The sequence below is a fragment of the Octopus sinensis genome, linkage group LG11 (assembly GCF_006345805.1).
Source record: "Octopus sinensis linkage group LG11, ASM634580v1, whole genome shotgun sequence".
Classification (NCBI taxonomy): domain Eukaryota; kingdom Metazoa; phylum Mollusca; class Cephalopoda; order Octopoda; family Octopodidae; genus Octopus; species Octopus sinensis.
The window spans coordinates 76,998,856-77,022,329 of NC_043007.1; the positions used below are offsets into that span (position 1 = coordinate 76,998,856).

The window sequence follows — 23,474 nt, forward strand, 5'->3', positions numbered from 1 at the left end:
TTAGATACTAACTGAAGTGGAAGCTTACTTAATGAAGATAATTCTTCTAACTTACTATTATACACAGAGATATGCGCGCACACATACACACATATATACACACACACACACACATATATACATGCACAAACGTTTCAATCAAGTGATATTAGCACTCCCAGCCAAGTTATAAAACACACACACACACAAACAAACAAACAAACAAAGAGAAAAAAAAGAAAAGTCTATAATACCCTAATTCCAGTTAAACAGCAACTTCAAATAGCAGTAATTAATAAATCATTAGAACTATTGTTATTTTTGAAACAGTTAACGAAGGTTAGGGAAAGAAATGGACAAGAATAATAATAATAGTATATATAATGAATTGAATTCAGTGAGAACAATAATAATAATAATAATAATAATAATAATGATAATAATGATAATAAACTCAAAACTAACAATTTCTAATTAGCAGTAGCATTTATGTGCGTTAAGGGCTTGCACTTGCCTGAACCCCACAGGTAAAAAAAGAAACAAAGCCAACAAGGTGTCAATAAACAAAGCCTAGCTTTGATTTGTAAAGTTGTTAATGATATTACCCAGTACAAACCAGTTTGTTATGAGGCAGGGTTTCTTATATTCAATGTGTGAGCAGGTGGAAAATGCAAAACATGGGAACATATGGACAAGAAATTACTGGATTACAAAAACTATGTAAATGAAAGAGAAAAAAAGAGCAAGAAAAGAAAGATTTTTTCTCCCCTGATTGAGATATTTAAAGAGTTTAATTTGAATTATACATTTGTCTTCTCTCCCTCATTCACACACACAGACACACTTACAAATACATAATATATTCATGACCACCTGGGGAAAGTTACATAAAACCATGCACTCCTTGTGATAATTGATGCTGTGATAAGATATATTAAATTTTATTTTCCTATGACAAAAAAAAATGTACAAATAATCTTTGTATATTCATTTCAGGGATTTTGTCAGCTATACTTGATCAAGTTAAACCACTCCACTGAGGTTGCAGATAGTTTACAAATAGGGGATATAGACTGAACTTGCTTTGAACTTCTTGCTTAACACTGAGGAGATAAATAAGTAAGGTTATACAATTCTTCAGCATGCAGTTATGTAATACTGGCAGTTAATTTGATGAAAAACATGTACGTTTTATTCTGCATAAAATACCAAATATATTTCCTGCATTTTATGAATTATATATTCTTTTATTCTTTTACTTGTTTCAGTCAGTTAACTGAGGCCATGCTGGAGCACCACCATTTACTTGAAGAAATTGATCCCTGGACTTATTCTTTGTAAGCCAGGTACTTATTCTATTGGTCTTTTCTGCTGAACTGCTAATTTACGGGGAACATAAACACACAGTGAGGGTGAGAGGGGGATAAACACAGATACACACAAATATATGCATACATATATATATATACGATGGGCTTCTTTCAGCTTCTGTCCACTCACAAGGTGCCATGCAGTGGGACTGAACCTGGAACCATGTGGTTGGGAAGCAAGCTTCTTACCACACAGTCATGCCTGCATGCATATATAAAACTTGTGTGGCTATAAAAATCACGATTTTCTTATAGCACATCATTATCAATAGAAGTAATGAAGGATAACAACAGCAAGAATCAAAGTCCAGGACACTGACTTGGTTTCTATGGAACAAGGTATTTTTAAGACATGGATGGAATAAAGTTTCCATCATCAGGCAATATTTCCTTAGTTTGCCTCTGTAGAACTAGATTATGACAACTATGATTAGATCAGTGGTTTCAACCATTTTTTGTCTATGGATACCTTTGATTCCTATTTTGCTCACCTGTCCTCCCCACCACGTTAAAAAAAATCCAATTATATTTGTATGATTAAATCATCATCGTCGTTTAACGTCCGCTTTCCATGCTGGCATTAAGAATTGTATAAAACAAATAGTTAAAATATTTTGAGTACCGTAGAAGAATAACTAATTTATTACTCATAAACTTTAACAACAAAATCTTATATGGATCCCCATGGGTCATATAGAACGACTGGGTTAGATTTTCTATCATTATTTTCTTTTTTTCATGTAAAAAGCTACTTTTGTATGCTAATAATGCAATTTTGATCTCTCAATAATATAGACTTTCCCTAAGATATCCTTGAAGGTATTATGAATATAATTTATATCACATTCTCTGACAAATCTGATTGGAGTTATAACTATATATATTAAATAATTACACTGCAAACTACACAAACACACATACTGCACACACACACACACATTTATGAGTGAGAAGGATGGAAGTAAGATATATATACTGTATTTACTCGTGTATAATTGCACTATTTTACTCTTGATTTTGACAAAAAAACTGAGGTGAGACATATATGGGACAAAGCTTAAGCCATGAAAAGAAAGAGATTATGACCAAGATTTAACACATAATTTGGGGTGCAAATATGGTAGATATATTTGAATGTCCAAACATATATTACAATATAAATTACATAAAAACATACACACAATAAATAGAATAAAATAAATCTTACAATTGTTTTAGTGTTTTTAATCCATACAACCAGCCTTTTGATATCGTTGAAATATTATTGTGATTCAATTGTCTGGAAAGATAAATATATAATTTAAAGACAAATAATAAATAAACATATCCGTATTTATAAAGAAAATAATATGTATTAAATATTGTAAAAGATATATAAGATATGTGGTCTGGTGACAAACAACAGATAAATTATTTATCAGGTTTGTTTTCTTAAGAGATTGATTTTATTGATTGACCAATTCATTCAGTCATGTTTGGTGACTGAATCAAGCACAAAGCCATATTGGATGAAAAGGACAGCTATTGACTGAATTTAATTTGCAACGGATCTTTCACCAGAGGAATGCCACCAATATGGATCTTGCTCTCAGTGTATGCTCAGTTGGACTGTAGCTATGTCAGCATTTTCTACAAACCTGTTGTTGGTGTTGTAGTAACCTCCCACTTGTGTTCCACTGAGCTGCTGATAAAGATTTTGTAAGCTTCAGTTCCACCAATGATCTTGAGAGCTTTCTTTTGCACTGCCAGTTATTACTAACCTATTCTCTGGCAACCTGCATCATCATTTAACACCCACTTTTCCATGCTTTCATGAATCAGACAGAATTTGTTGAGGTTTTCTATGGCTGGATGTCCTTTCTGCCACCAACTTTGACCTGTTTTCAAGTAAGGTAATATTTTCCCATGTATGGTGATGATGCTCACTTATAACCACCACACTGTCTAGCCAAGAGTACACACACACACACACAGAGGCTTCTTTCAGTTTCTATCTGCCAAGTTCAAGTTCATTCACAAAGCTTTAGTCAGTCTGGGTGTTATAGTAGAAAGCACTTGTCCAAGGTACTGTGCAATAGAACTGAATCTGAGACCTCATGGTTGAGAAAGAAACTTCTTAACCACACAGCCATGTATGACTGCCGTTAATTCTGGTTTATGAATTAAAAGAAAGAGATGAATGAATGAATGATGAATATCTTTTTCCTCATCATCATCATTTAATGTTTGTTTTCCATGGTGGTACGGGCTGGATGGTTTCACAGGAGCTGGGAAGCCAGAGAGCTGCATCAGGCTCAATTTATCTGTTTTAGCAAGGTTTCTAGAGCTGGGTGCTATTACTAACACCAACCACTTACATAGTGTACTGGATGCTTTTCATGTTGAACCAGTACAGGTGCTTTATATGTGGCCCCAACACAGGAGCCTTTATGTAACATCAGCATGAGTGATTTTTACAGAATACTTTCTTAGGAAAGCCAGCTACCAATTTCCTAATTTTATAAATGGATGTAATGTAGAAGTGTTGTCCTACCTTAAAACATAATAAAATACCTTCAACAGCTTTGAGGTCACAACATATGAGTTTGCAACCAAGTTTTTTCTTTCTAATTTTAGCATTCAGACAATGTGGTATTAACTCAGAGTATGTGTGTGCGTATTTATACAGGATGTGTGATTAATGCAAAAAGAGGACTTATATACTTACAGATTTTGGATTTTTCCTAGTCCAAAAAATGAACCATCTTTTAATTTAGAGATGAAGTTTCTTTTTAACTTGAGGATCTGTAAGTTATCCAATCCACGAAATGATAGACTTTCGATAACAGTGAACTTATTCCGTGACATCTCTCTGTAATTTATGTAAAAAAGGAGATTAATAAACACAAACCAATGAGAATTCTCATTAAGATTATCGAAATCTATTATTCCTTTAATACTAACACCACCTAACCACTGTTCATACAGATTTAAATTAAAATCTTATTCCCAGCATAATATGCCAATATTTATTCCTTTATTGCTCACAGGGGGCTAAACACAGAGGAAACAAACAAAGGGGTTAAGTCGATTACATCGACCCCAGTGCACAATATTAATCAGTCGATGAGAGGGATTACTGTATGGTTGCTCAATCCACTAGAAATAGCAGACAAATCTCCTCCAATCACACCCAGATTGTCTTAAAAAAAAGGAGGGATATATTGGATACTATGCCCGAAGGAAAAAGACAGGATGGTCCATGTTTGGATTGTCATTGATCAGGGTTGATATGGAAATAAACAGCAACAACAGTTGACATAAAACTGGGATAATAAATGCCTTTCTATGCTGTCAATCTGCTAGAAACAGTAGTCAACTCTCCTTCAGATCTCACCTTGCTACCTTAAAAAAAATGAAGCACAAGTTAATGTAATCAAAGAACAACCAATTCTGAATAAAAGCTAGCATGGTCATGGCTAAAATACCTTTGATGTTAGCTAAACTAGGGCTAAAAACTACAACTCAGAGGTAGGCGAATGTTAACTTTTATGAGTTAAGTGTCCTTGCCATGAACACAATGCAGTAGAGGCAATAATATACAAACTGCTAGTCTCTCCTGACCACATCATTTTGCAATTTGGTCATCTGTGTTTATAAGTATGGGTAACAGATTGAGGGCTATTCAGGGAAATTTACTCATGAAATACAAGCACTCAGTCCAGTGAGGCGTTTTGTCTTATTTTGTTTAACACTACAAAACCTGGAACTTGGGCATTGGTCCAATGGATGTCGGGTCAATGAATTGTCAAAGAATTAACATTGTGGGCAGTTGGAGACTTGATAACCCTCTAACCCAACTACAAATACTTATAGTAATATGGAAAAACAAAAATACCAAAGCAAACTAACATGGAATGTTGACTATACTGTTATTAAGATCAAATCAAAAGATAGTGTTCACTACCAGACTGTACAATATTTTAATAGTGAATGAAGTTAAAAGACAATGATATTAATATCTACTTACAAACACTTCAACTTGGTGAGTTTTTCAAACAAAAACTCTGGCAAATGGTCCAACTTATTTTTGTTCATCTTCAGCAATTCCAAGGAAGTTAAATTATCAAAACTGTATTTTTCTACTCTTCGGACTCTGTTGTTATTCAGATAGCTGAAACAAAAAAAATTATAATTATTATTACTGAATTAACCACTAAAATTTGCAATGTACTATAAGCAACAATTTGAAATGGGATAGAATCTTTGCTTCTAGATGTAGCTGTGTGTTACATTACACAGTACCTAGAGTCTCAAACACACCTACCGAGTGAAATTAGTTACATCATCATCATCATCATTTAATCTTTTATCTTTCACTGGTTGCAGTCATTAGACTGTGACCATGCCAGGGTTGTTCAGCAGAAATAGGGGACAAACACAAAGACATATACATACATGTGCATGATGGGCTTTTCAGTTTCTTTCTACCAAATCCACTCACAAGGCTTTGGTTGGCCCAAGGCTACAGTAGAAGACACTTGTCCAAGATGCCATGCATTGAGACTGAACCTAGAACCATGTGTTTGGGAAGCAAACTTAACACAGCCATGCCTCCACCTATGTCCTAACATCCAATTCTATGCTAGCATGGGTCAGTTAGAATTTATTGAGACAGGTTTTCTAGGGCCAGATGGCCTTCAGAGTACAAACCCTCATGTTTCCCAGTAAGGTGATACTTTCCCCACAGGAAATATCACCTTGCTTTTCATGGAAGACTGGAAATGAAGAATATTGCTTGTATGATGGCAATGCTCATTTACAACCATCACACGATGCCAAGACAAGGGCTCACACACACAAATATGATAAGCTTCTTTTACTTTCTGTTTACCAAATCCACTCACAAGGCTCTACTATAGAAGACACTTGCTCAAGGTGCTGCATAGTGGGAGTGAAGCTGAAACCATGGGGTTGGGAAGTAAATCACACTGCTACACCTGTACCAGCATAAAATATTATTAGATATTATAAGCAACAATTTAGACTGGGATATGAACCTTGTTTCTTTCTAGAGGGAGCCTAGAGTGGCTGATAACCCTTCTATATAAAATTAGTTACATATACTCTTTTACTTTTACTTGTTTCAGTCATTTGACTGCGGCCATGCTGGAGCGCTGCCTTGAGTTGAGCAAATCGACCCCCAGGACTTATTCTTTGTAAGCCTAGTACTTATTCTATCAGTCTCTTTTGCCGAACGGCTAAGTTACTGGGATGTAAACACACCAGCATTGGTTGTCAAGTGATGTTGGGGGGGGGGGGATAAACACAGACACACAAACACACATATATATACATATATACGACGAGCTTCTTTCAGTTTCTGTCTACCAAATTCACTCACAAGGCTTTAGTCAGCCCAAGGCTATAGCAGAAGATACTTGCCAAACGTGCCACACAGTGGGAATGAACCCAGAACCATGTGGTTGGTAAGCAAGCTACTTTCCATACAGCCACTCCTGTGCCTATATATATATATATATATATTATATATATATATATACATAGAAGAGAAATACATAAATTTATGTAATTCTCTTTCTATCAAACAATACAGTTTCCTTATAGAATGTAACAACGATATTTACATTAACATTCTGTCAAACAAGTTAAAACTATGGATATTTCATTGCAGTGATGGAACGGTCAGATTGTTTGACCTTATTTTGGCTCAAAATTAGTTTTGAGCTTAATTGCAAGGATGAAGTAAAATAAACTTTAAGAGAGGTCAGAAACGAGAGGAGAAAAGAATCAATTAGAGCTGTCAGTAACATTAAATAGACATTAGATTTGAAGCTGAAGCCTAAGTAAAGGTCAGGAGATGAGTTAAGGTTGGGCAGAAATGTACACAACAGCAAACAACCTAGCAACCTTACTATACACACATATAATATATTCCATGTAGACTTTAGAATCAGTTTGTCTTTTAAAAGAGATTACCAAGACCAAAACCAAATTCTGTTGACATTTCATACTCATATCAAGTAGTCAACCTCCTCTTCATCCTCCTCCTCCTCATCATCATCATTGTTGTCATTTTATGCCTATTATTTTCCATGCTGTCATGAGTTGGACAGGTTGTCATGTTCCAAATGAGGTCTTTATTTGGAGGCAGTGCTGTTTTAAGGTATAGAAACACTGGGCAGTTGCCTGGGGAGGCCTTGTGGGTCTAGGGGGAACCCAATTCTGATCTATGTATGTTGTGGTTTGCTGTCCATAAATAAATACTATAGGACCCAGTGCACTGATATGCCTAGAGCCCTCATGGGTTTAGGGAGCTAAATTTTGAACTATGCTGACATATAAGAAAGTTTACGAATATAAATTCTTAGAAAAATATCTTCAAGACAATTTTCTTTGAGAAAAAAAAGAGAAAAAAAACTAAAAAAAAATCAAAAACTAACAAAAATATAATAGCCGCTGTTAATAGATGATGATGATGTAGTAGCGGTGGTAGTAGTAGTAGTAGTAGTAGTAGTAGTATAGGAACATGCACTGAAAACAGTGCACTGCTGCATCCACCATTTCTTGGTGATTCCCTGGTACTCTGGGTGGATGATGCCACTGCACCACTCAGGGTACAACTTTCTAACCCACGGGTCGGTGTGGGTAGTCTTTACTGGTGGGAGTTTTACAAGATTGCAACATGTGTATTCTCTGGACATGCTAGTCTCCACATAGTACTTGAGCAATGTGAAATGAAGTGTTTTGCTCAAGAACAGAGCACACCACCTGATCTGGGAATTGAACCCACAGTCTGACAATCAAGAATGCAACACTCTAGCCACTAGGCCATGCACCATCACTACTGATCAGCTGAACTGAAAATAACTTTCCTTCACTGCCCCTATTTTATAGCTCAGGAGTTTTAAAAAAAAGTACACAGCAAAATTTCAGGAACCTTCCTTGATACAACCATTCCTGCAACTAGGAAGCCCAGTATTAACATGTTGAATATATATTTACTGCTTATTGACAGATTTAAATATATTTAAAGCTATCAGACTAAACAGCCATTTATAAATCTGCTATATCAGGTTTTCCTCCCACTAAAGCCTATTTCTCAAGAGGCTTCACCAACATATTGGTTCAGGACTACAAGTCGAAGTAAAAGTTCCTCATTCTGAAATGCATAACCCTACCCCCCACCCACTCCCGCCATCTAAATCCATCTATCACAAAGTAAATACAGAACTTATACAGAAGGAGGCAGTCAGTCAGTCAGTAACAATTACTTTGTTACTTCAAAATGAAGCTGTCTGGCATGGAAATTAAAAAAAAAAAAACAACATCGCCAACAAATGTACTTAGGTGGGAATTAAACAAAATAAACTGGATATATTCAAGTAAAAATAGGATATCAAAATAAAAATAATAAAAAATTAAAATAACAATAATCATAATCCTGTCTACAATAGGCACAAATCCTGAAATTTTTTTGGGGGGGGGGGGGGAGGGGGGCTAGTTGATTACATTGACCCCAGTATGTAACTGGTACTTATTTTATTGACCCTGAAAAGATGGAAAGCAAAGGTGACCTCGGCAGAATTTGAACTCAGAACATAATGATGGGTGAAATACCACTAAGCATTTTGCCTGGTGTGCTAACGACTCTGCCTGCTTGCCACCTACATAATCATAGTAATAGTGGTATCAAATTTTGTCACAAGGGCTGCAATTTTCAGGGAAGGGATTAGTCGGTTTCATTGACCTCAGTATTCAACTGGTACCTATTTTATAGGCCCTGAAGGGATGAAAAGCAAAGTCAATCTTGGCAGAATTTGAACTCGAACATAGCAATGGGCGAAAAACTTATTTCTTTACTACCCACAAGGGGCTAAACATAGTGGGGACAAACAAGGACAGACATAGGTATTAAGTCGATTACATCGACCCCAGTGTGTAACTGGTACTTAATTTATCGACCCCGAAAGGATGAAAGGCAAAGTCGACCTCGGCGGAATTTGAGCTCACAAGACGAAACACAGCTACACATTTCACCCAGCGTGTTAACGATTCTGCGAGCTCTCCGCTCTTTTTTTAAAGACAGACGCAATACCGCTAAGCATTTCGTCCAGCGTGCTAACAAATAATAATAATAATAATAATAATAATAATAACCAAATCACTAAGCAGAAGGAGTTAGACAACTGAATCAACTCCAATACTTGAACAGGTATTTCATTTTACTGAACCCCAAGTTGATCTCAACAGGATTTGAACTCAGAATGTCAAGAGCCAGAACAAATACAGCAAGGAGTGGGGAATTATCGTTGAGGGATCAGAGAAAGGAAAAAGGGATAACAAAACTCGAACAAAAAAAAGACAAAAAAAAACCCCAGACCCATGGAAAACAAGAAATAAATAAATAACATGAAGTAGCTGCCAATATTGTAAAGCAGGTGTTCTGCAGTAAACAGTTCCCGGAGTTAGTTAGACTGCCAAAAAACTTAAAACAATACAACCCCCCCCCCAAAAAAAAAACCGAAAAAAGAACCAACAAAAGAAATGCAAGTAAAATGAGAGTGGTGGGGTGGGCGGAATGAATGGGTGAGTGGGAGGTTGGGTGAAAAACTTTGGGTTTTTTTTTAAACAAGGTGACAAACAGGAGGCAGCTGGTTAGAGAGATGCAAGAAGACATACCTAGTATGTTTCAATTAAAAGGAAACCAATCAGGTTTGAAATTAGTATTAACTTCCTTCTACGTCCTACCCCTGCCCCACTACCCGCCAAAAACTTCTGGATGCACCACACCACCACCACTGCTGCTACCATTGCCTGCACCAATTTACTTTTCCCTAATATCTTTATCTTCTTTCCATTTGATCACTGGACAAGGCAATCATTACTACCACCACCACCACCACCAACACCGCTACTCCTCCGCATGGGCTATCAACAACTTAACACTAAGCCAATTTGTCTTTACAGCTACCAACCTGACAACCTGTCCCCCAGCCTCAAACCCCCCACTCTCCATGGCTCTGGATCTCAATTTCCTTTCCCCTCTCATCACTAAATTGTTACACAAAATCTATGTAGCAGTAGTAGCAAAGGTACTTTATCTATCTACTCGCCCACCCATCTATCCAGCCATCGGGGGGGGGGGGCTATCTGTCTTTATAGATATTTATCTCCCAACCTATCTTTATCTATCTATCTATCTATCTATCTTTCAAACTAAACATTATCTTTCTATCTATTTATCTATATCTCTCTCATTATCTTATCTATATCTAACACAGACCAACAGAAAAAGAATAGCTAAGCAACAGCAGTGACAGTAACAACTAGAGAGAGAGGAAGAGAGAGAGAAGAGAGAGAGACAGAGAGCTATCCACAGTATGACCTGCCAACATCTTCCACTTGAGTGTTGCCTCTAAGTGATGAATGACACTATTATTAGAGAAAACAGGCAATGTGATGGACATATTCACACTTTGACAAAATGCCTGCCAAGCCAACACAGTAGACAGATGTTTTCCAATATAATGGAGGACTAGCAAAGAAACAAAATGAACACACAAATAATGGCAGAAATTAAAGAAGAAAAAAAATATCTACACTATTTCAAATATCCAGTCAGATAAACATAGGGCATATGTGTATACAACTTGGTGTCTGTGTGTGTAGACATGCATTGTACATATGTGTACATACACACACACACAATCATTGTTTTAACATCCACTTTTCCATGCTAGCAAGGCTCAAATGAAATTTGATGAGACATGTTTCCTACAGCCTGATGCTCTTCCAGTCATCAACACTCGCCTGTTCCCAAGCAAGGTAATATTTTGCTATGGCCATACAAGTTTTCATGGAAGATTAGAAACAAAGGACAATGCTTGGGTTGACAGTGGTGCTTATTTACAACTATTGCATGATACCAAGTCAAAGACACACACACACACATACAAAAGGGCTTCTTTCAGCTTCCATCAAACCAAACTACTCACAAGGATTTGGTCATCTTGGGGCTAAGCAGAAAACACATGTCCAATGAACCAATGGGTGGGACTGAACCTGAAACTGCCCATATACATGCATACAAAAGGGCGGCGAGCTGGCAGAAATGTTAGCAAGCCAGGCGAAATGCATAGCCGTATTTCGTCTGTCATTACGTTCTGAGTCCAAATTCCGCTGAGGTCGACTTTGCCTTTCATCCTTTCGGGGTCGATAAATAAAGTACCAATTTCGCACTGGGGTCGATGTAATCGACTTAATTCCTTTGTCTGTCTCCTCTATGTTTAACTCCTTGTGGGCAATAAAGAAATATATAACTGCATACACAAATACACACACGTGTATGCTGAGTTTCACAAAGGAGGTGACAGGAGGCTATGACAAATGGAATGCCATTATGTTGAAATAGACTTGTCTAACCTATCCTTGCCAGCATGGAAAAGTAAACATTAAAAAAATATGATGCAGAAGAGATGAATACACACAACACAGTCAAGGTACACATTTGGATATGCTATCAGGAACCAAAGAACTCAATACATGTGTGGGAGTATATTTCTTGTTAAAGTCGATGATAGACATTGTTCCCTTCCAATTTTTTGCTACGACATATTTATTTAGTGAGATATATATATTCATATATTTAGTGAGAAACTGCATGAAGAGATGTGAATATATCAGGGGGGGATGGCTGAATCAATGAAATACTGTGCCAAAATACCTTGTGGTATTTGCAATAGGTGGCTTGTGTGTCTCAATGACTCTCAGATCTTTGCCAGCAGAGAGCAAGATCCTGGTGGAGCCTCCTTTATTGGACAAGTCAAAAGATAGAGGCCAGACTAATATGGATTACTCCTTTCCAAAAATGGCCTTGTGTAGGGCCAACACCCCTACCAAGAAAAACAGCAAAGTTACAGCAACATTGATGACAATTCAAAACCAATAAAACCTGGGATTGGAAGGCCTTCCTTCAGGAAAACATGGTGCAGTAAAATCTGAAAAGGAGCTGCAAGGCTATCTCTCCTTCTTACTACAAGGAGAATGAACTGTGAAAAAAAAATATCGGAGGGGGTGGGGAGTAGGTGCCAATGGCTCTGACTTGGAAACCACAAGGAAAACAACAGAGAAGAACTGCTAAAAGTAACCAGAGGCAGAATACTGAAGCAGAGCTGTAAAAGCAGGGATTCAACTGAAGAGAAAAAGAGGAAGACAGTGGAGAAGTTGTTGATGGCCCATACTCTGCAGGGAGTGAAGAGTTTAAGAAAATGTGTATTTGACCAGAGATTCTCAGTGGCCTATATAGACACCTGTGTATGTGTGTGTGTGTGTGTGGGGGGGGGGGGGGTGAATAAAGCTTAGGGGTCTAACAAGAGTGGGATTGATTTAAAAGCTTGCATTTTTAAATCCCTTTATGCCAGAAAAAAATTTACTGAAATGAGATTCAGTCTTGAAGTCCATGTTCACAAATAAAGGGACTAAAAACTGGCATTCTGTCAGTTGTGATGACAAGGGTTTCAGTTGATCTGATCAATGGAACAGCCTGCTCATGAAATGAGCACTTCACAGGTACAAGTACCCTTGATGTAGTTCTCAGGGAGATTCAGCGTGACACAGAATGTGACAAGGCCAGCATTTTGAAATACAGGTACTACTCATTTTTGCCAGTTGAGTAGACTGGAGCAACATCAAATAAAGTGTCTTGCTCAAGGACACAACACGCTACCAACAATTGAACTCACAACCTTACCACCATGAACTGAACACCCTAACCACTAAGCCACATACCTTCACATTTAAAGTGATTAGATATGACTGGCTGATCAAAAACGGAAAAACAAAAAAAAAAACTGTTGCAAAATATCCCAAGCTTCATGCAACAGTTGTGCTCATTTTACTGGCTTTTCCAACTTCATATATGGTGTAATCTGGGTGTAACCATGTGCATTATTTACTAAGCAAACAGAGAAGGGCTTTAAAAGTAGAACAGGATGATTTGTGGCTCAAACTCACAAGCTTGCAACACAATATTCATGATCATCTCCACGGACCACTTAACCCATCCTTCCCATTGAAAAATAATCCATGCATTAAAAGGTGCATTTGTATTTATATTTGACTGATTCTTTTCTCCTCTCAATTGTATTAAACACTGGTTAATTACATGTTTAATTAGTCTGATGTTTGATTAATTTGTTTTGGGGTTGAAGTGAAAAACCTTTTTTTTTTTTTATTTTTTTTTTTACAAAAAGTAAAATGTTCAAGAAACTCCGTACTAATCCTTTTGCATTCAGATTACTCTGCCAAATGCAATGCTTATTCACATTGTTTTGAATAAAACAATGCATTATCTCACAGATTAAATATTCTGATGATGTGACCATTTATGTTTGGAGTGACATATGATTAAGTGAGTGAGGCAGGATCTGGTCATTTTGAACATAAAACAGGTAGAATATTTGGGCTGAATATGGCCAGTTTAAATGCTACAGGGTTAAGCAAACAAACAGGGTTAACATAATCAAGTAAAATGAAATCCTTCAAAGTAATGCCTGGCATACCCACAGTTTATGACTGAAATCATTAACAAGAAACAGATGATCATATATACACATACCACAGCATGTTTCAGTGATGACATTCATCATCATCATCATTTAACATCCACCGTCCATGCTGGCATGGGTTGGATGGCTTGACAGAGGTAGAAGACTACACCAAATTACTGTCTGCTTTGGCATGGTTTTTTTTACTGTAGGATACCCTTCCTAACACCAACCACCCCATAGAGCAGACCGAGTGATTTTTCTGAGGTACCAGTGTAAGTGAGGTCAGTTTTGGCATGGTTTTTACAGCTGGATGTTCTTCCAAATGCCAACCACTTCAGTGTGGACTTGATGCGTTTTATGTGGCACCAGCACACATTCTTACACACATATTTCAGTGAAGACATTCCTTAACCCTTCAGCATTTAAACTGGCCATTTCTGGCCATAATTTACCTGTTTTATCCTTAAACTGGCCAGGTCTGGCCTCTCACACTTACCCTAGAATATTATTCTAAAAATAAACAATCACATCATTGATAAATCTCAAAGCTACAAGGTAATGCATGACTAACTTTTATCAACGTGAATAAATAAGCATTACATTTGACAGAGAAATCTGAATGCTAAAGGGTTAAAGTCTGAAGGTTTATTATTAAAAAAAAAGGCATAATTTTGGACATGCAGAAATTATAGTTTTGAGTAGAACGGCTGGTTACTCCGACACCATAGAGTATGGTGTATGTGTGAGATGAATATAACTAGAGTATCGCTCAATTCTGCAATAAGGACTTGGGGAGTGTTAAAAGAAGAGAACAAAAAGTGAAGAATGAAATTGGTTTTGAAGCACCGTGTTTGTACAAGAATGGAAAGAAATCCCAACAGAAATTGTTAACTGGTTTACAGTGAAAACAGATGGATAAGTGTTAGCTTGGTTCAAGCCAGAACAGGCAGGAAAATATTAATATAACAACTTTCCCAGGAGTAGTTTCTTCAAGTTAAAAAAAAAAAAAGCATTAAAGAGACTTGGTTTAATCCTTCTATCACTGTTTTTGACAATAGGTGAAAAGTTTTAAAGCACCCACTACAATCACTTTAACAAGTGTCCACTATAAAGAATGAAAACTAAGGCTGTGTGTAAGCATGTATGTTATTTTTTTTACTTGTTTCAGTCATTTTTGATTGTGTTCATGCTGGGGCACCAACTTGAAGGGTTTTATTTGAAAAAAATTGACCCCAAAACTTAAAGCCTGGTACTTTTTCTGTTGGTTTCTTCTGCTGAACCATTAAGTTATGGGAATATAAACACACCAACACCAGTTGTCAAACAATGGTGGGGGACAAACATAGACACAAAGACACGCACACATAGATATATACATGACAGGCTCCTTTCAGTTTCTGTCAACCAAATCTACTCACAAGGCTTTAACTTTTATCGTTTACTTGTTTCAATCATTAGACTGCTGCCATGCTGGGGCAATGCCTTCAAGAAATTTTCATTGATTGAATTGATTACAGCACTTATTTTTGAAAGCTTGGTACTTATTGTATTGGTCTATTTTGCGGCACTGGTAAATTACAAAGATGTAGACACACTAACGTTGTCAAGCGATTGTGGTAGTGGGGGAGAACACAGACACACACATGTAAATGAATGAATGAATGTGTGATTTGTGGTACAAAATGAGTATGAATGAATGTGTGTGTGTGTGTGCATGCACACACACACACACACACAAATACAATGGACTTCTTTAGTTTTCATCTATCAAATCCACTCACAAAGCTTTGGTCGGTCTGAGGCTATAAGAAGACATTTGCCCAAAGTGAATTACAGTGGGACTGAACCCAGAACAATGATATTGGGAAGCAAACTTCTTACCACAAGGTCAGATCTGTGCTCAGTTTCTATTTAGTTTTTTTTTTTTTTAATACAAACATTTAATGTTAAAATATAGCCTTTTAAAATTTCTCATACAAAACGCATCAGTAACTTTAACTTTCCACAAAAAGGGTACCAGTAATTATTTCTTTCTTCCTTGATCTTCAATGCAATTTGAAGTCAAAGATACAGAGAGCCACTGCTTTGGAGATTTCGGAAAGATATTTCACTACGTATGAGATGTTAGTATCTATTTATTTTCGTTAGTATCGGTCAGTTATTAGTGATTTGTGGCACGAACTGAGAACATCTTGTGAAGGCAGCTGCAAATGAGAGAGTTAAAACCCCCTCCCCCCATCTATTATAACTAACTACAAGACAGCAGGGGGAGAAGGGAACCTTGAACAACTTCAGTTTCACTTGATATTTAAGTTTTCTAACAGATTAGGGGTTTAAACAAGATGCACACTGGTTTCTTTCATGAAGCATTTGTTATAAAAATCACAAATAAATAATAATAATAATAATATTTCCTTCCCACCAAAAACACCCCCACGACTCCATCCAAAACCCTCCCAAAACACGTGTGTGCGTGTGTATACACACATATATATGCGAGTGCACACATGTGTGTGTGTATATATATATATATATATATATATATATACATATATATATACATACATATATATATGTATATATACATATATATATATATGTATATATGTATGTATATATGTATATATATATTGTTGCAACCAAAAAGACAAAAATAATATAGAACTAGAAGATAAGTAGATAAAAACAGAATGTTCTAGATGAATGAGTTTTGCTCATTATTTAAGGGGGTAGATCCACCCACATCTACCACAAAGAAGAAAAAAAAACAAATAAACAGCAGTTTGGAAAACACTTCAAGAACCACAGAAGGTAAATGAATTGGGTCCAATTTAGAAGGATACAAAAACAAAAGTATATTGTACCAAGGCACTAATTATGTTGGTTTTTTGGGTTTTCCTCCTTTTTCTTTCTGATTTCTTTTTTTTTTTTTTTTTTTTATGCGAGCAAACATAACAGAATGAATGAAAGAAAGAGAGAAAGAAAGAATGCGAATAGCAGCAGCTCACCCTGCCACCAGAAGGCCATTAGTGATATTATGTGATGTCGTGTAAAATAAACACAGAACTCAAGGAGTGGATGTAAGGAATAGTAGAGAAATTCTGGGCCAAAGAAGCAGTGATGAAAATACCACTCTGTCGGCAAGGCAAGTGCAATATTTGTAGAAGTGTTTTAAGTCAATCCAACCTCTGAAAACTGCAGAGTTAATTTAGCTGGCTGACTTGTTTGTTTTAGGCTTAGTTTTCTGCCGATGGTAAAGGCATTGACGAGCAGCAGCACTCTGATGAGAAGCCTCCACAGATGGTTAGATGGAGCTTATGTACACACACACTCACTCACTCACTCACACTGACACATTTGGGAACTAACTTCTCGGTACTAATTGCCAGTGAATGAAACAGAGGCAACTGGAGATAATCTGGTTTTACAATCATGGCCAAAGACTGGGAATATGGAGTCCAATGCAAAAAAAAAAAAAAAGAAAAGAAAAAAAGAAACACTAAAAGAAAAAGAGAAACAGAATTTAAAAAAAAAAAAGAAGCAAATGTGAATGCCAGTAGAGAAAGCAATCTCTGAGATACCAGGTCAACTGATAATGATGATAGAATTAAGTATTTTGGTAAATTAGACTATTTTCAGTTTAGATTAAGAAAAATCAACAAACTAAATCTTCAGAGTCTGCAGTTAATGGTAAAATATTTAAAAAAAATTTCATGAAAACCATTGCAAATAAAATACTTTTCCCTGGACTTCATCTCCAAAATTTCAGTGTTTTCTGCATTGCCCTAGTAATAACAATATTAATCCTTTTATTCTTTTACTTGTTTCACTCATTTGACTATGGCCATGCTGGAGCACCACCTTCACCTTCAAGGGTTTTAGTCAAACAAATTGACCCCAGGACTTGTTTTTTTTAAAGCCTAGTACTTATTCTATCTGTCTCTTTTGCCGAACCGCTAAGCTACGGGGATGTAAACACACCAACACCAGTTGTCAAGTGGTGATGGGGAACAGAGACACACACACAGGTATATAATATATATATATATATATATATATATATATATATATATATATACACACACACACATACATATACACACACAGTACTTCGGCCACTTTGTAATACAGATGAAACATTGGCCCTGTTGGAGTCAGTTCCATACCCAATCATTATATTTTGTAGTAGGGGTTCTGAATGAGAGGCGAAGAGGCAAGACAACCACCAAAAATGGCTGAGCTCCATGCCACAGATCATGTGCAACACAACAGAAGGCTCCAACAGGGCCAATCAATGTTTCATTTGTAAAAAATGCAATGCGAAACATCCAGTTATAAGTTGGCAATTAGGAGAAATTTACAATAGTTTAAAGTGGCCGAAGACTTTGGCACGGTACTGTATGTATGTATGTATATATGTATATAAATATATGACAGGCTTCTTTCAGTTTCTGTCTACCAAATCCACTCACAGGCTTTGGTTAGCCAGAGTCTATAGTAGAAGACACTTGCCCAAGATGCCACACAATGGGACTGAACCTGGAACCATGTGGTTGGGAAGTAAGCTTCTTACCACACAGCACCACCTGCGCCTAATTTATAACAAAGACCAGAAACTTAACTCTTTAGCATTTAAACCAGCCGTACCCAAACTAAATATTCTACCTGTTTTATGTTGGAATTGGTTAGCTCTGGCCTTCCACTCCTACCATATAATGTCATTCTAAAAATAAGCAATCACATCATAGAAATCTCAAAGCTATGAGATAATTCATATTAACTCAAAAGAATGAAAGTAAATAAATAAGCATTACTTCTGACAGTATTCTGAATGCTAAAGTGTTAATGGGAGAAACACCCAATTAAATTGACAGTCCTCCTCTAGTTGACTGGTACATTATTTTTTCGGCCTGGGCAAGGATGAGTGGCAAAGTTAACTTTGGTAGGATTGGAACTCAGAATGTAAAGAGTTGGAACAAATATCTATTTCTTTACTACCCACAAGGGGCTAAACACAGAGGGGACAAACGGATTAAGTCGATTACATCAACCCCAGTGCGTAACAGGTACTTAATTTATCAACCTCAAAAGGATGAAAGGCAAAGTTGACCTCGGCGGAATTTGAACTCAGAATGCAATGGCAGACGAAATACAGCTACGCATTTCGCCCAGCGTGCTAACGATTCTGCCAGCTTGCCGCCCTAATTTGGAACAAATATCATGACTTCTTGGGCAAGTGTCTTCTACAATAGCCCTGGAAGACCAATGCCTAATGAGCAAGTGAATTTGGTAAGACAGAAAGTGTGAGGAAGCTTGTTATATATATATGTGTGTATGCATGTTTGTGACATGTTAACCCCCCCCCCCTGATAACCGGTGTTGGTTGGTTTATATCTCCATAACTCAACAGCCTGGCAAAAGAGGCCGACAGAGTAAGAAATGAACCCCAGTATTAAAAAATAAGTACTGGGGTTGATTTCTTAAATTAAACCCTTTAAGTCACTACTCCAATATGAGTACTGTCCAATGACTGGAACAAGGAAAAGATAAAGATATCAAGATATCTTTAAATAATTCTTCTAAACCTGAAGTGAGCTAGAAGAATGTTCAAAGCTGTAACTCACAAACAAACAAATAAATAAATAAATATATAAAACTACAAATTACTGAAAAAGTAGTTATATATGCTAATCCCTTGAAACGGATAGTTAAAGTGGAGTAATTAGAATAATTAATATGCTTTGTTTGATGAAATAATTCAATTCATTAAAACAAAGATTGACTTGAACTCTTGAACTTGTGAACCAGCCGGCTAGATCTTTTACAACTCACTATTCCCAATGAAACAGTAACAGCAATTAGCCCAAATTATCAAGGTGAAATACTGGAAAACTGGTTTCAGTTACAAAACGAAGAAAAGAGAGAAAGAAAAAGAAAAAAAAGAAAAGATAAGAAATATAAGGAACCTGTGCTGTCAGTTTTATATTCCGAGAATACCAAAGAAAAAAAAAGCTTAGAGAAAAATAAACCAAGGCTGAATGGGAGCAAAATAAACAATCATAATAACAAGTCTTTCTACTATAGGAACAAGGCCTGAGATTTTGGAAGAGGTGGGGGTTAGTCCATTACATTGACCTCAGTGGTCAACTGGTATTTATTTCATCAACTCCCAAAAGAATAAAAAGGCAAATTGACCTCAACAGCATTTGAACCCAGAATGTAAGGATGTATGAAAGGCTACTGAGTATTTTCCCCAGCATGCTTAATAATTCTGGCAGTTTGCTGCCTTATTATAATAATAATAATAATAATAATAATAATAACTATTACTACCCATGTATTTTAATTTAACTTAAAAAAAAAAAAATTAACGAACTATTGAGTTTAGTTTAATGGCCTACCAATGTATACTATAAGTTTCTTTGCCCTAGGAGTCGGGAAGACACTCGCCAAGAAATGGAAGCAAATTTGAAAGAAGAAGAAAATAATAATAATAATCCTTTCTACTGAGCGGACTAGTTGATTACATCAACCCCAGTGTCTCACTGGTACTTAATTTATTGAACCTAAAAGGATGACAGGCAAAGTCAACCTTGGCAGAATTTGAACTCAGAACATAAAGTTGGATGAAATACCGCTAAGCATATTTTGTCCAGTATGCTAACGATCCTGCCAGCTCTCCACCTTCCTATTCACCTTCAATAACCGACAACAAATAATTATAAAGCAATATAATGTTGATGAATTAGCCTCTGGTTTCTGTCTTTTGAAGTAGTAGGTTCACTCGTTTCAATACAAAAGAAAAGGTTTCATTTGAAAAGACCTTTGACAGTGTTGCAATAAACTTCTCAAAATAGAACGAAGAGAAAGAAAAGAAAAGAAAGATGAAAAGATCACTTTGAAAAATCAATATAAAATCTCAAAAGACCAGGAGGGAAGGAGGGAGAGGAGAGGCTGGCTATAATGATGTAATGTTTACTGAATGAAAGACCTTAAAATTCTGGGTTTTGTGTCAATTTATAAATTGATAATTAACAATAGAATGTCTATTTAAAAGAGTGTCAACACAAGGTAGACTGGTGTGGTTGTAGAAAGTAAAAGCAAAGGGTTGTAAGATAGATTCCATTGTTACCAGATGGAATCTGGTACTACTACCACTACACTAATAACAATAGTACCACCACCACTGAGTCACCCACATCCATTATTCATAGTGAGGGAGCAACATTGTATGTCACCCCATTCCAGATACAAAAACCGAAGCTATCAGAAGTTTGATGCAATTTATTCTGATAGGCACATGTGTAGTTGTGTAGTTAAAAAGATTGCTTCCCAACCACATGGTCTTGGATTTGGTCCCACTTAGTGGCACATTGGGCAACCATCTTATACTATAGCTAGCTTTGGGTCAATCCAAAACTTGTGGGTAGATGGAAACCGAAACTCTGTGTGAGACTGTATGTTTATATTTCTATGTTCTGACATCATATGATTGTTGTAAATGAATGTCGTTCATTTCCCATAGTCTACAAAAACATGTCTGGCCATGGGAACAATATAACCTTGCTTTGGAACAAATAAGGTTTAGTAGCAGGAAGAGCACCTGGCCATAGAAAATCTGCCTCAATAAACTTTGTTCAACTCAAACCAGCATGCAAAAGTGAACATTAATAACTATGATGATGACAATGATGACCATGGGCCATATTTGTGGCACAACTTCCTTTAGTTTCCTTGATTAGGGGTCATCCAAAGAAGTAGGTTTTACTAATACAAAAAGATTTTGTTCCACTTTATTAGAGTCGAGTAAGGCCTTTGACTAGAAATTACATTCACGTACACACAGCTCTTGCTCCAAAATCAAGAAGGACTTTGCAATGGAAAGTGTGTCAGTTTTTTGCCTCTGGCTACCCACTAACCCAAATGATTAAGGGCGTGAACAGGGAGGAAAAGAAAACAAACAAACAAACAAACAGAAAAACACATTTCATATTTACTATAAATGTGTGAGTGTCAAAGGGTGGGGGGCCCACAGCCAACAGATAGGAAGGTGTTAAACCTTTGACTTAATAATCTTTTAACAGGGAATTTCTAGATAAAGATAGGCTCCACACACATACACACACAAAGATAGCATATCTCTTGTGGGGACTCAATGTTGTAGATCAAGTTAGTTCGCTGCAACTTATACGCCTTTACATACCAGCATGCTGGGATCACAACTCAGCTTATTTCGGTGACCTTACTTGTTCGCAGGAAGTATTATGATATATTTTCTTCTTCTTCTTCTTCTTCTTCTACCATCCCCCACCCCTCACCGACCAGATCATATCACCATCATTATCATTACAGCTAACAGAGTTACCAAATCTTAGTTTGCCATGCTCCAAGTGTCTTCGTGTACTTAAATCACTAAGATTCTGTCTGTCGTCTTCTGTGTCTGTATCTCTTCAATATATCTACATCTGCCCTTTGACAAACAGCCTTTAACCCCTTGGCTTTCGCTTTCACCACCACCAGCACCACCACTGCAGCCTCTACCATTTCCTCTTAACCCAGCTACCACCACCATCACCATCACCACATCACCAACAGCAGCAGTTCATCAATACTATATCCCAGCCAACCACAACTGCAGCTAATAGTATTATAACTAATAAAACCACTACTTCACTTACTACAAATGCTACTACTACCACAACTATACTACTACTACTACTACTACTACTACCATACAATTATCACCACTACTGACATTACACTACCACAACCCCCCCCCCCACTACCACCACACCAGCAGCAACACCACCACCCTTACCACTAATTCCCCCTCCCTGCCAGTGCCTCCATCATTTGTAGTGGGGGAGCAAGTTGTATGTAACCCCATTCCTGACACTGAAAACAATCTAAACTGGTCCACTGACATTGCTACAGACAAAAGCTGGTCAGAAACAAGGCTGTGATGGATCAATAAATTTACTCTACACAACATCATCACTAAACGGTCGAGGTATTAGTTTACGATAACACAGATTTAATGTCAGGGAAAAACAACAGAAACTCGCACATTTGGAGGTAAAACACACAGTGTAATCAAAATGACTGACACGGATATTGCTTTCAAATTTCGACACAAGTTCAAGGAAGGGGGCTATTCAATTGCAGTGACCCCAGTGCTCAATTGGTACTTATTTTATTGACCCATGAAAGTATGAAAGGTAAAATCAACCTTGGTGCAATTTGAACTCAGAATGTAAAGACGGATGAAATACTGTGAAGCATTTTGCCCAGTGAGCGAATGTTTCTGCCAGCTCGCTATCTTCATAGTAATAATAATAGGGACGGCAAAATTCATCTGGGGTTTTGACTTCCAGACAGGCAAGATATCAGAGCACCAAAGGCTGGATATGGTAACCGTTAGGAGCAACAAACAAGAGTGCCTAATAATTGATATGGCAGTACAAGGAGATCAACATAGCACTATGAAAGAAAGAGAAAAGGTTAATAAATATGGAGACCTGAGAATTGAGATTGCTAAGATGTGACAGCAATGAGAGCCAAACAAAGGTTATCC

At 36.8% G+C, this 23,474-nt stretch overlaps 1 protein-coding gene across 2 annotated transcripts in view; it reads right to left on the minus strand.

Annotated features, from left to right (window-relative positions):
- Positions 1-23,474, minus strand: part of LOC115217235 (leucine-rich repeats and immunoglobulin-like domains protein 3) — a 130,451-nt gene that overhangs the window by 41,714 nt on the left and 65,263 nt on the right. For both annotated transcript variants that reach the window (XM_029786877.2, XM_029786876.2), the window contains exons 7-9: positions 5,359-5,502; positions 4,057-4,200; positions 2,557-2,628 (exon numbers count right to left, since the gene is read on the minus strand). In XM_029786877.2, the coding sequence (XP_029642737.1) occupies positions 2,557-2,628; positions 4,057-4,200; positions 5,359-5,502 (360 nt within the window). The remainder of the gene's footprint in view (positions 1-2,556; positions 2,629-4,056; positions 4,201-5,358; positions 5,503-23,474) is intronic.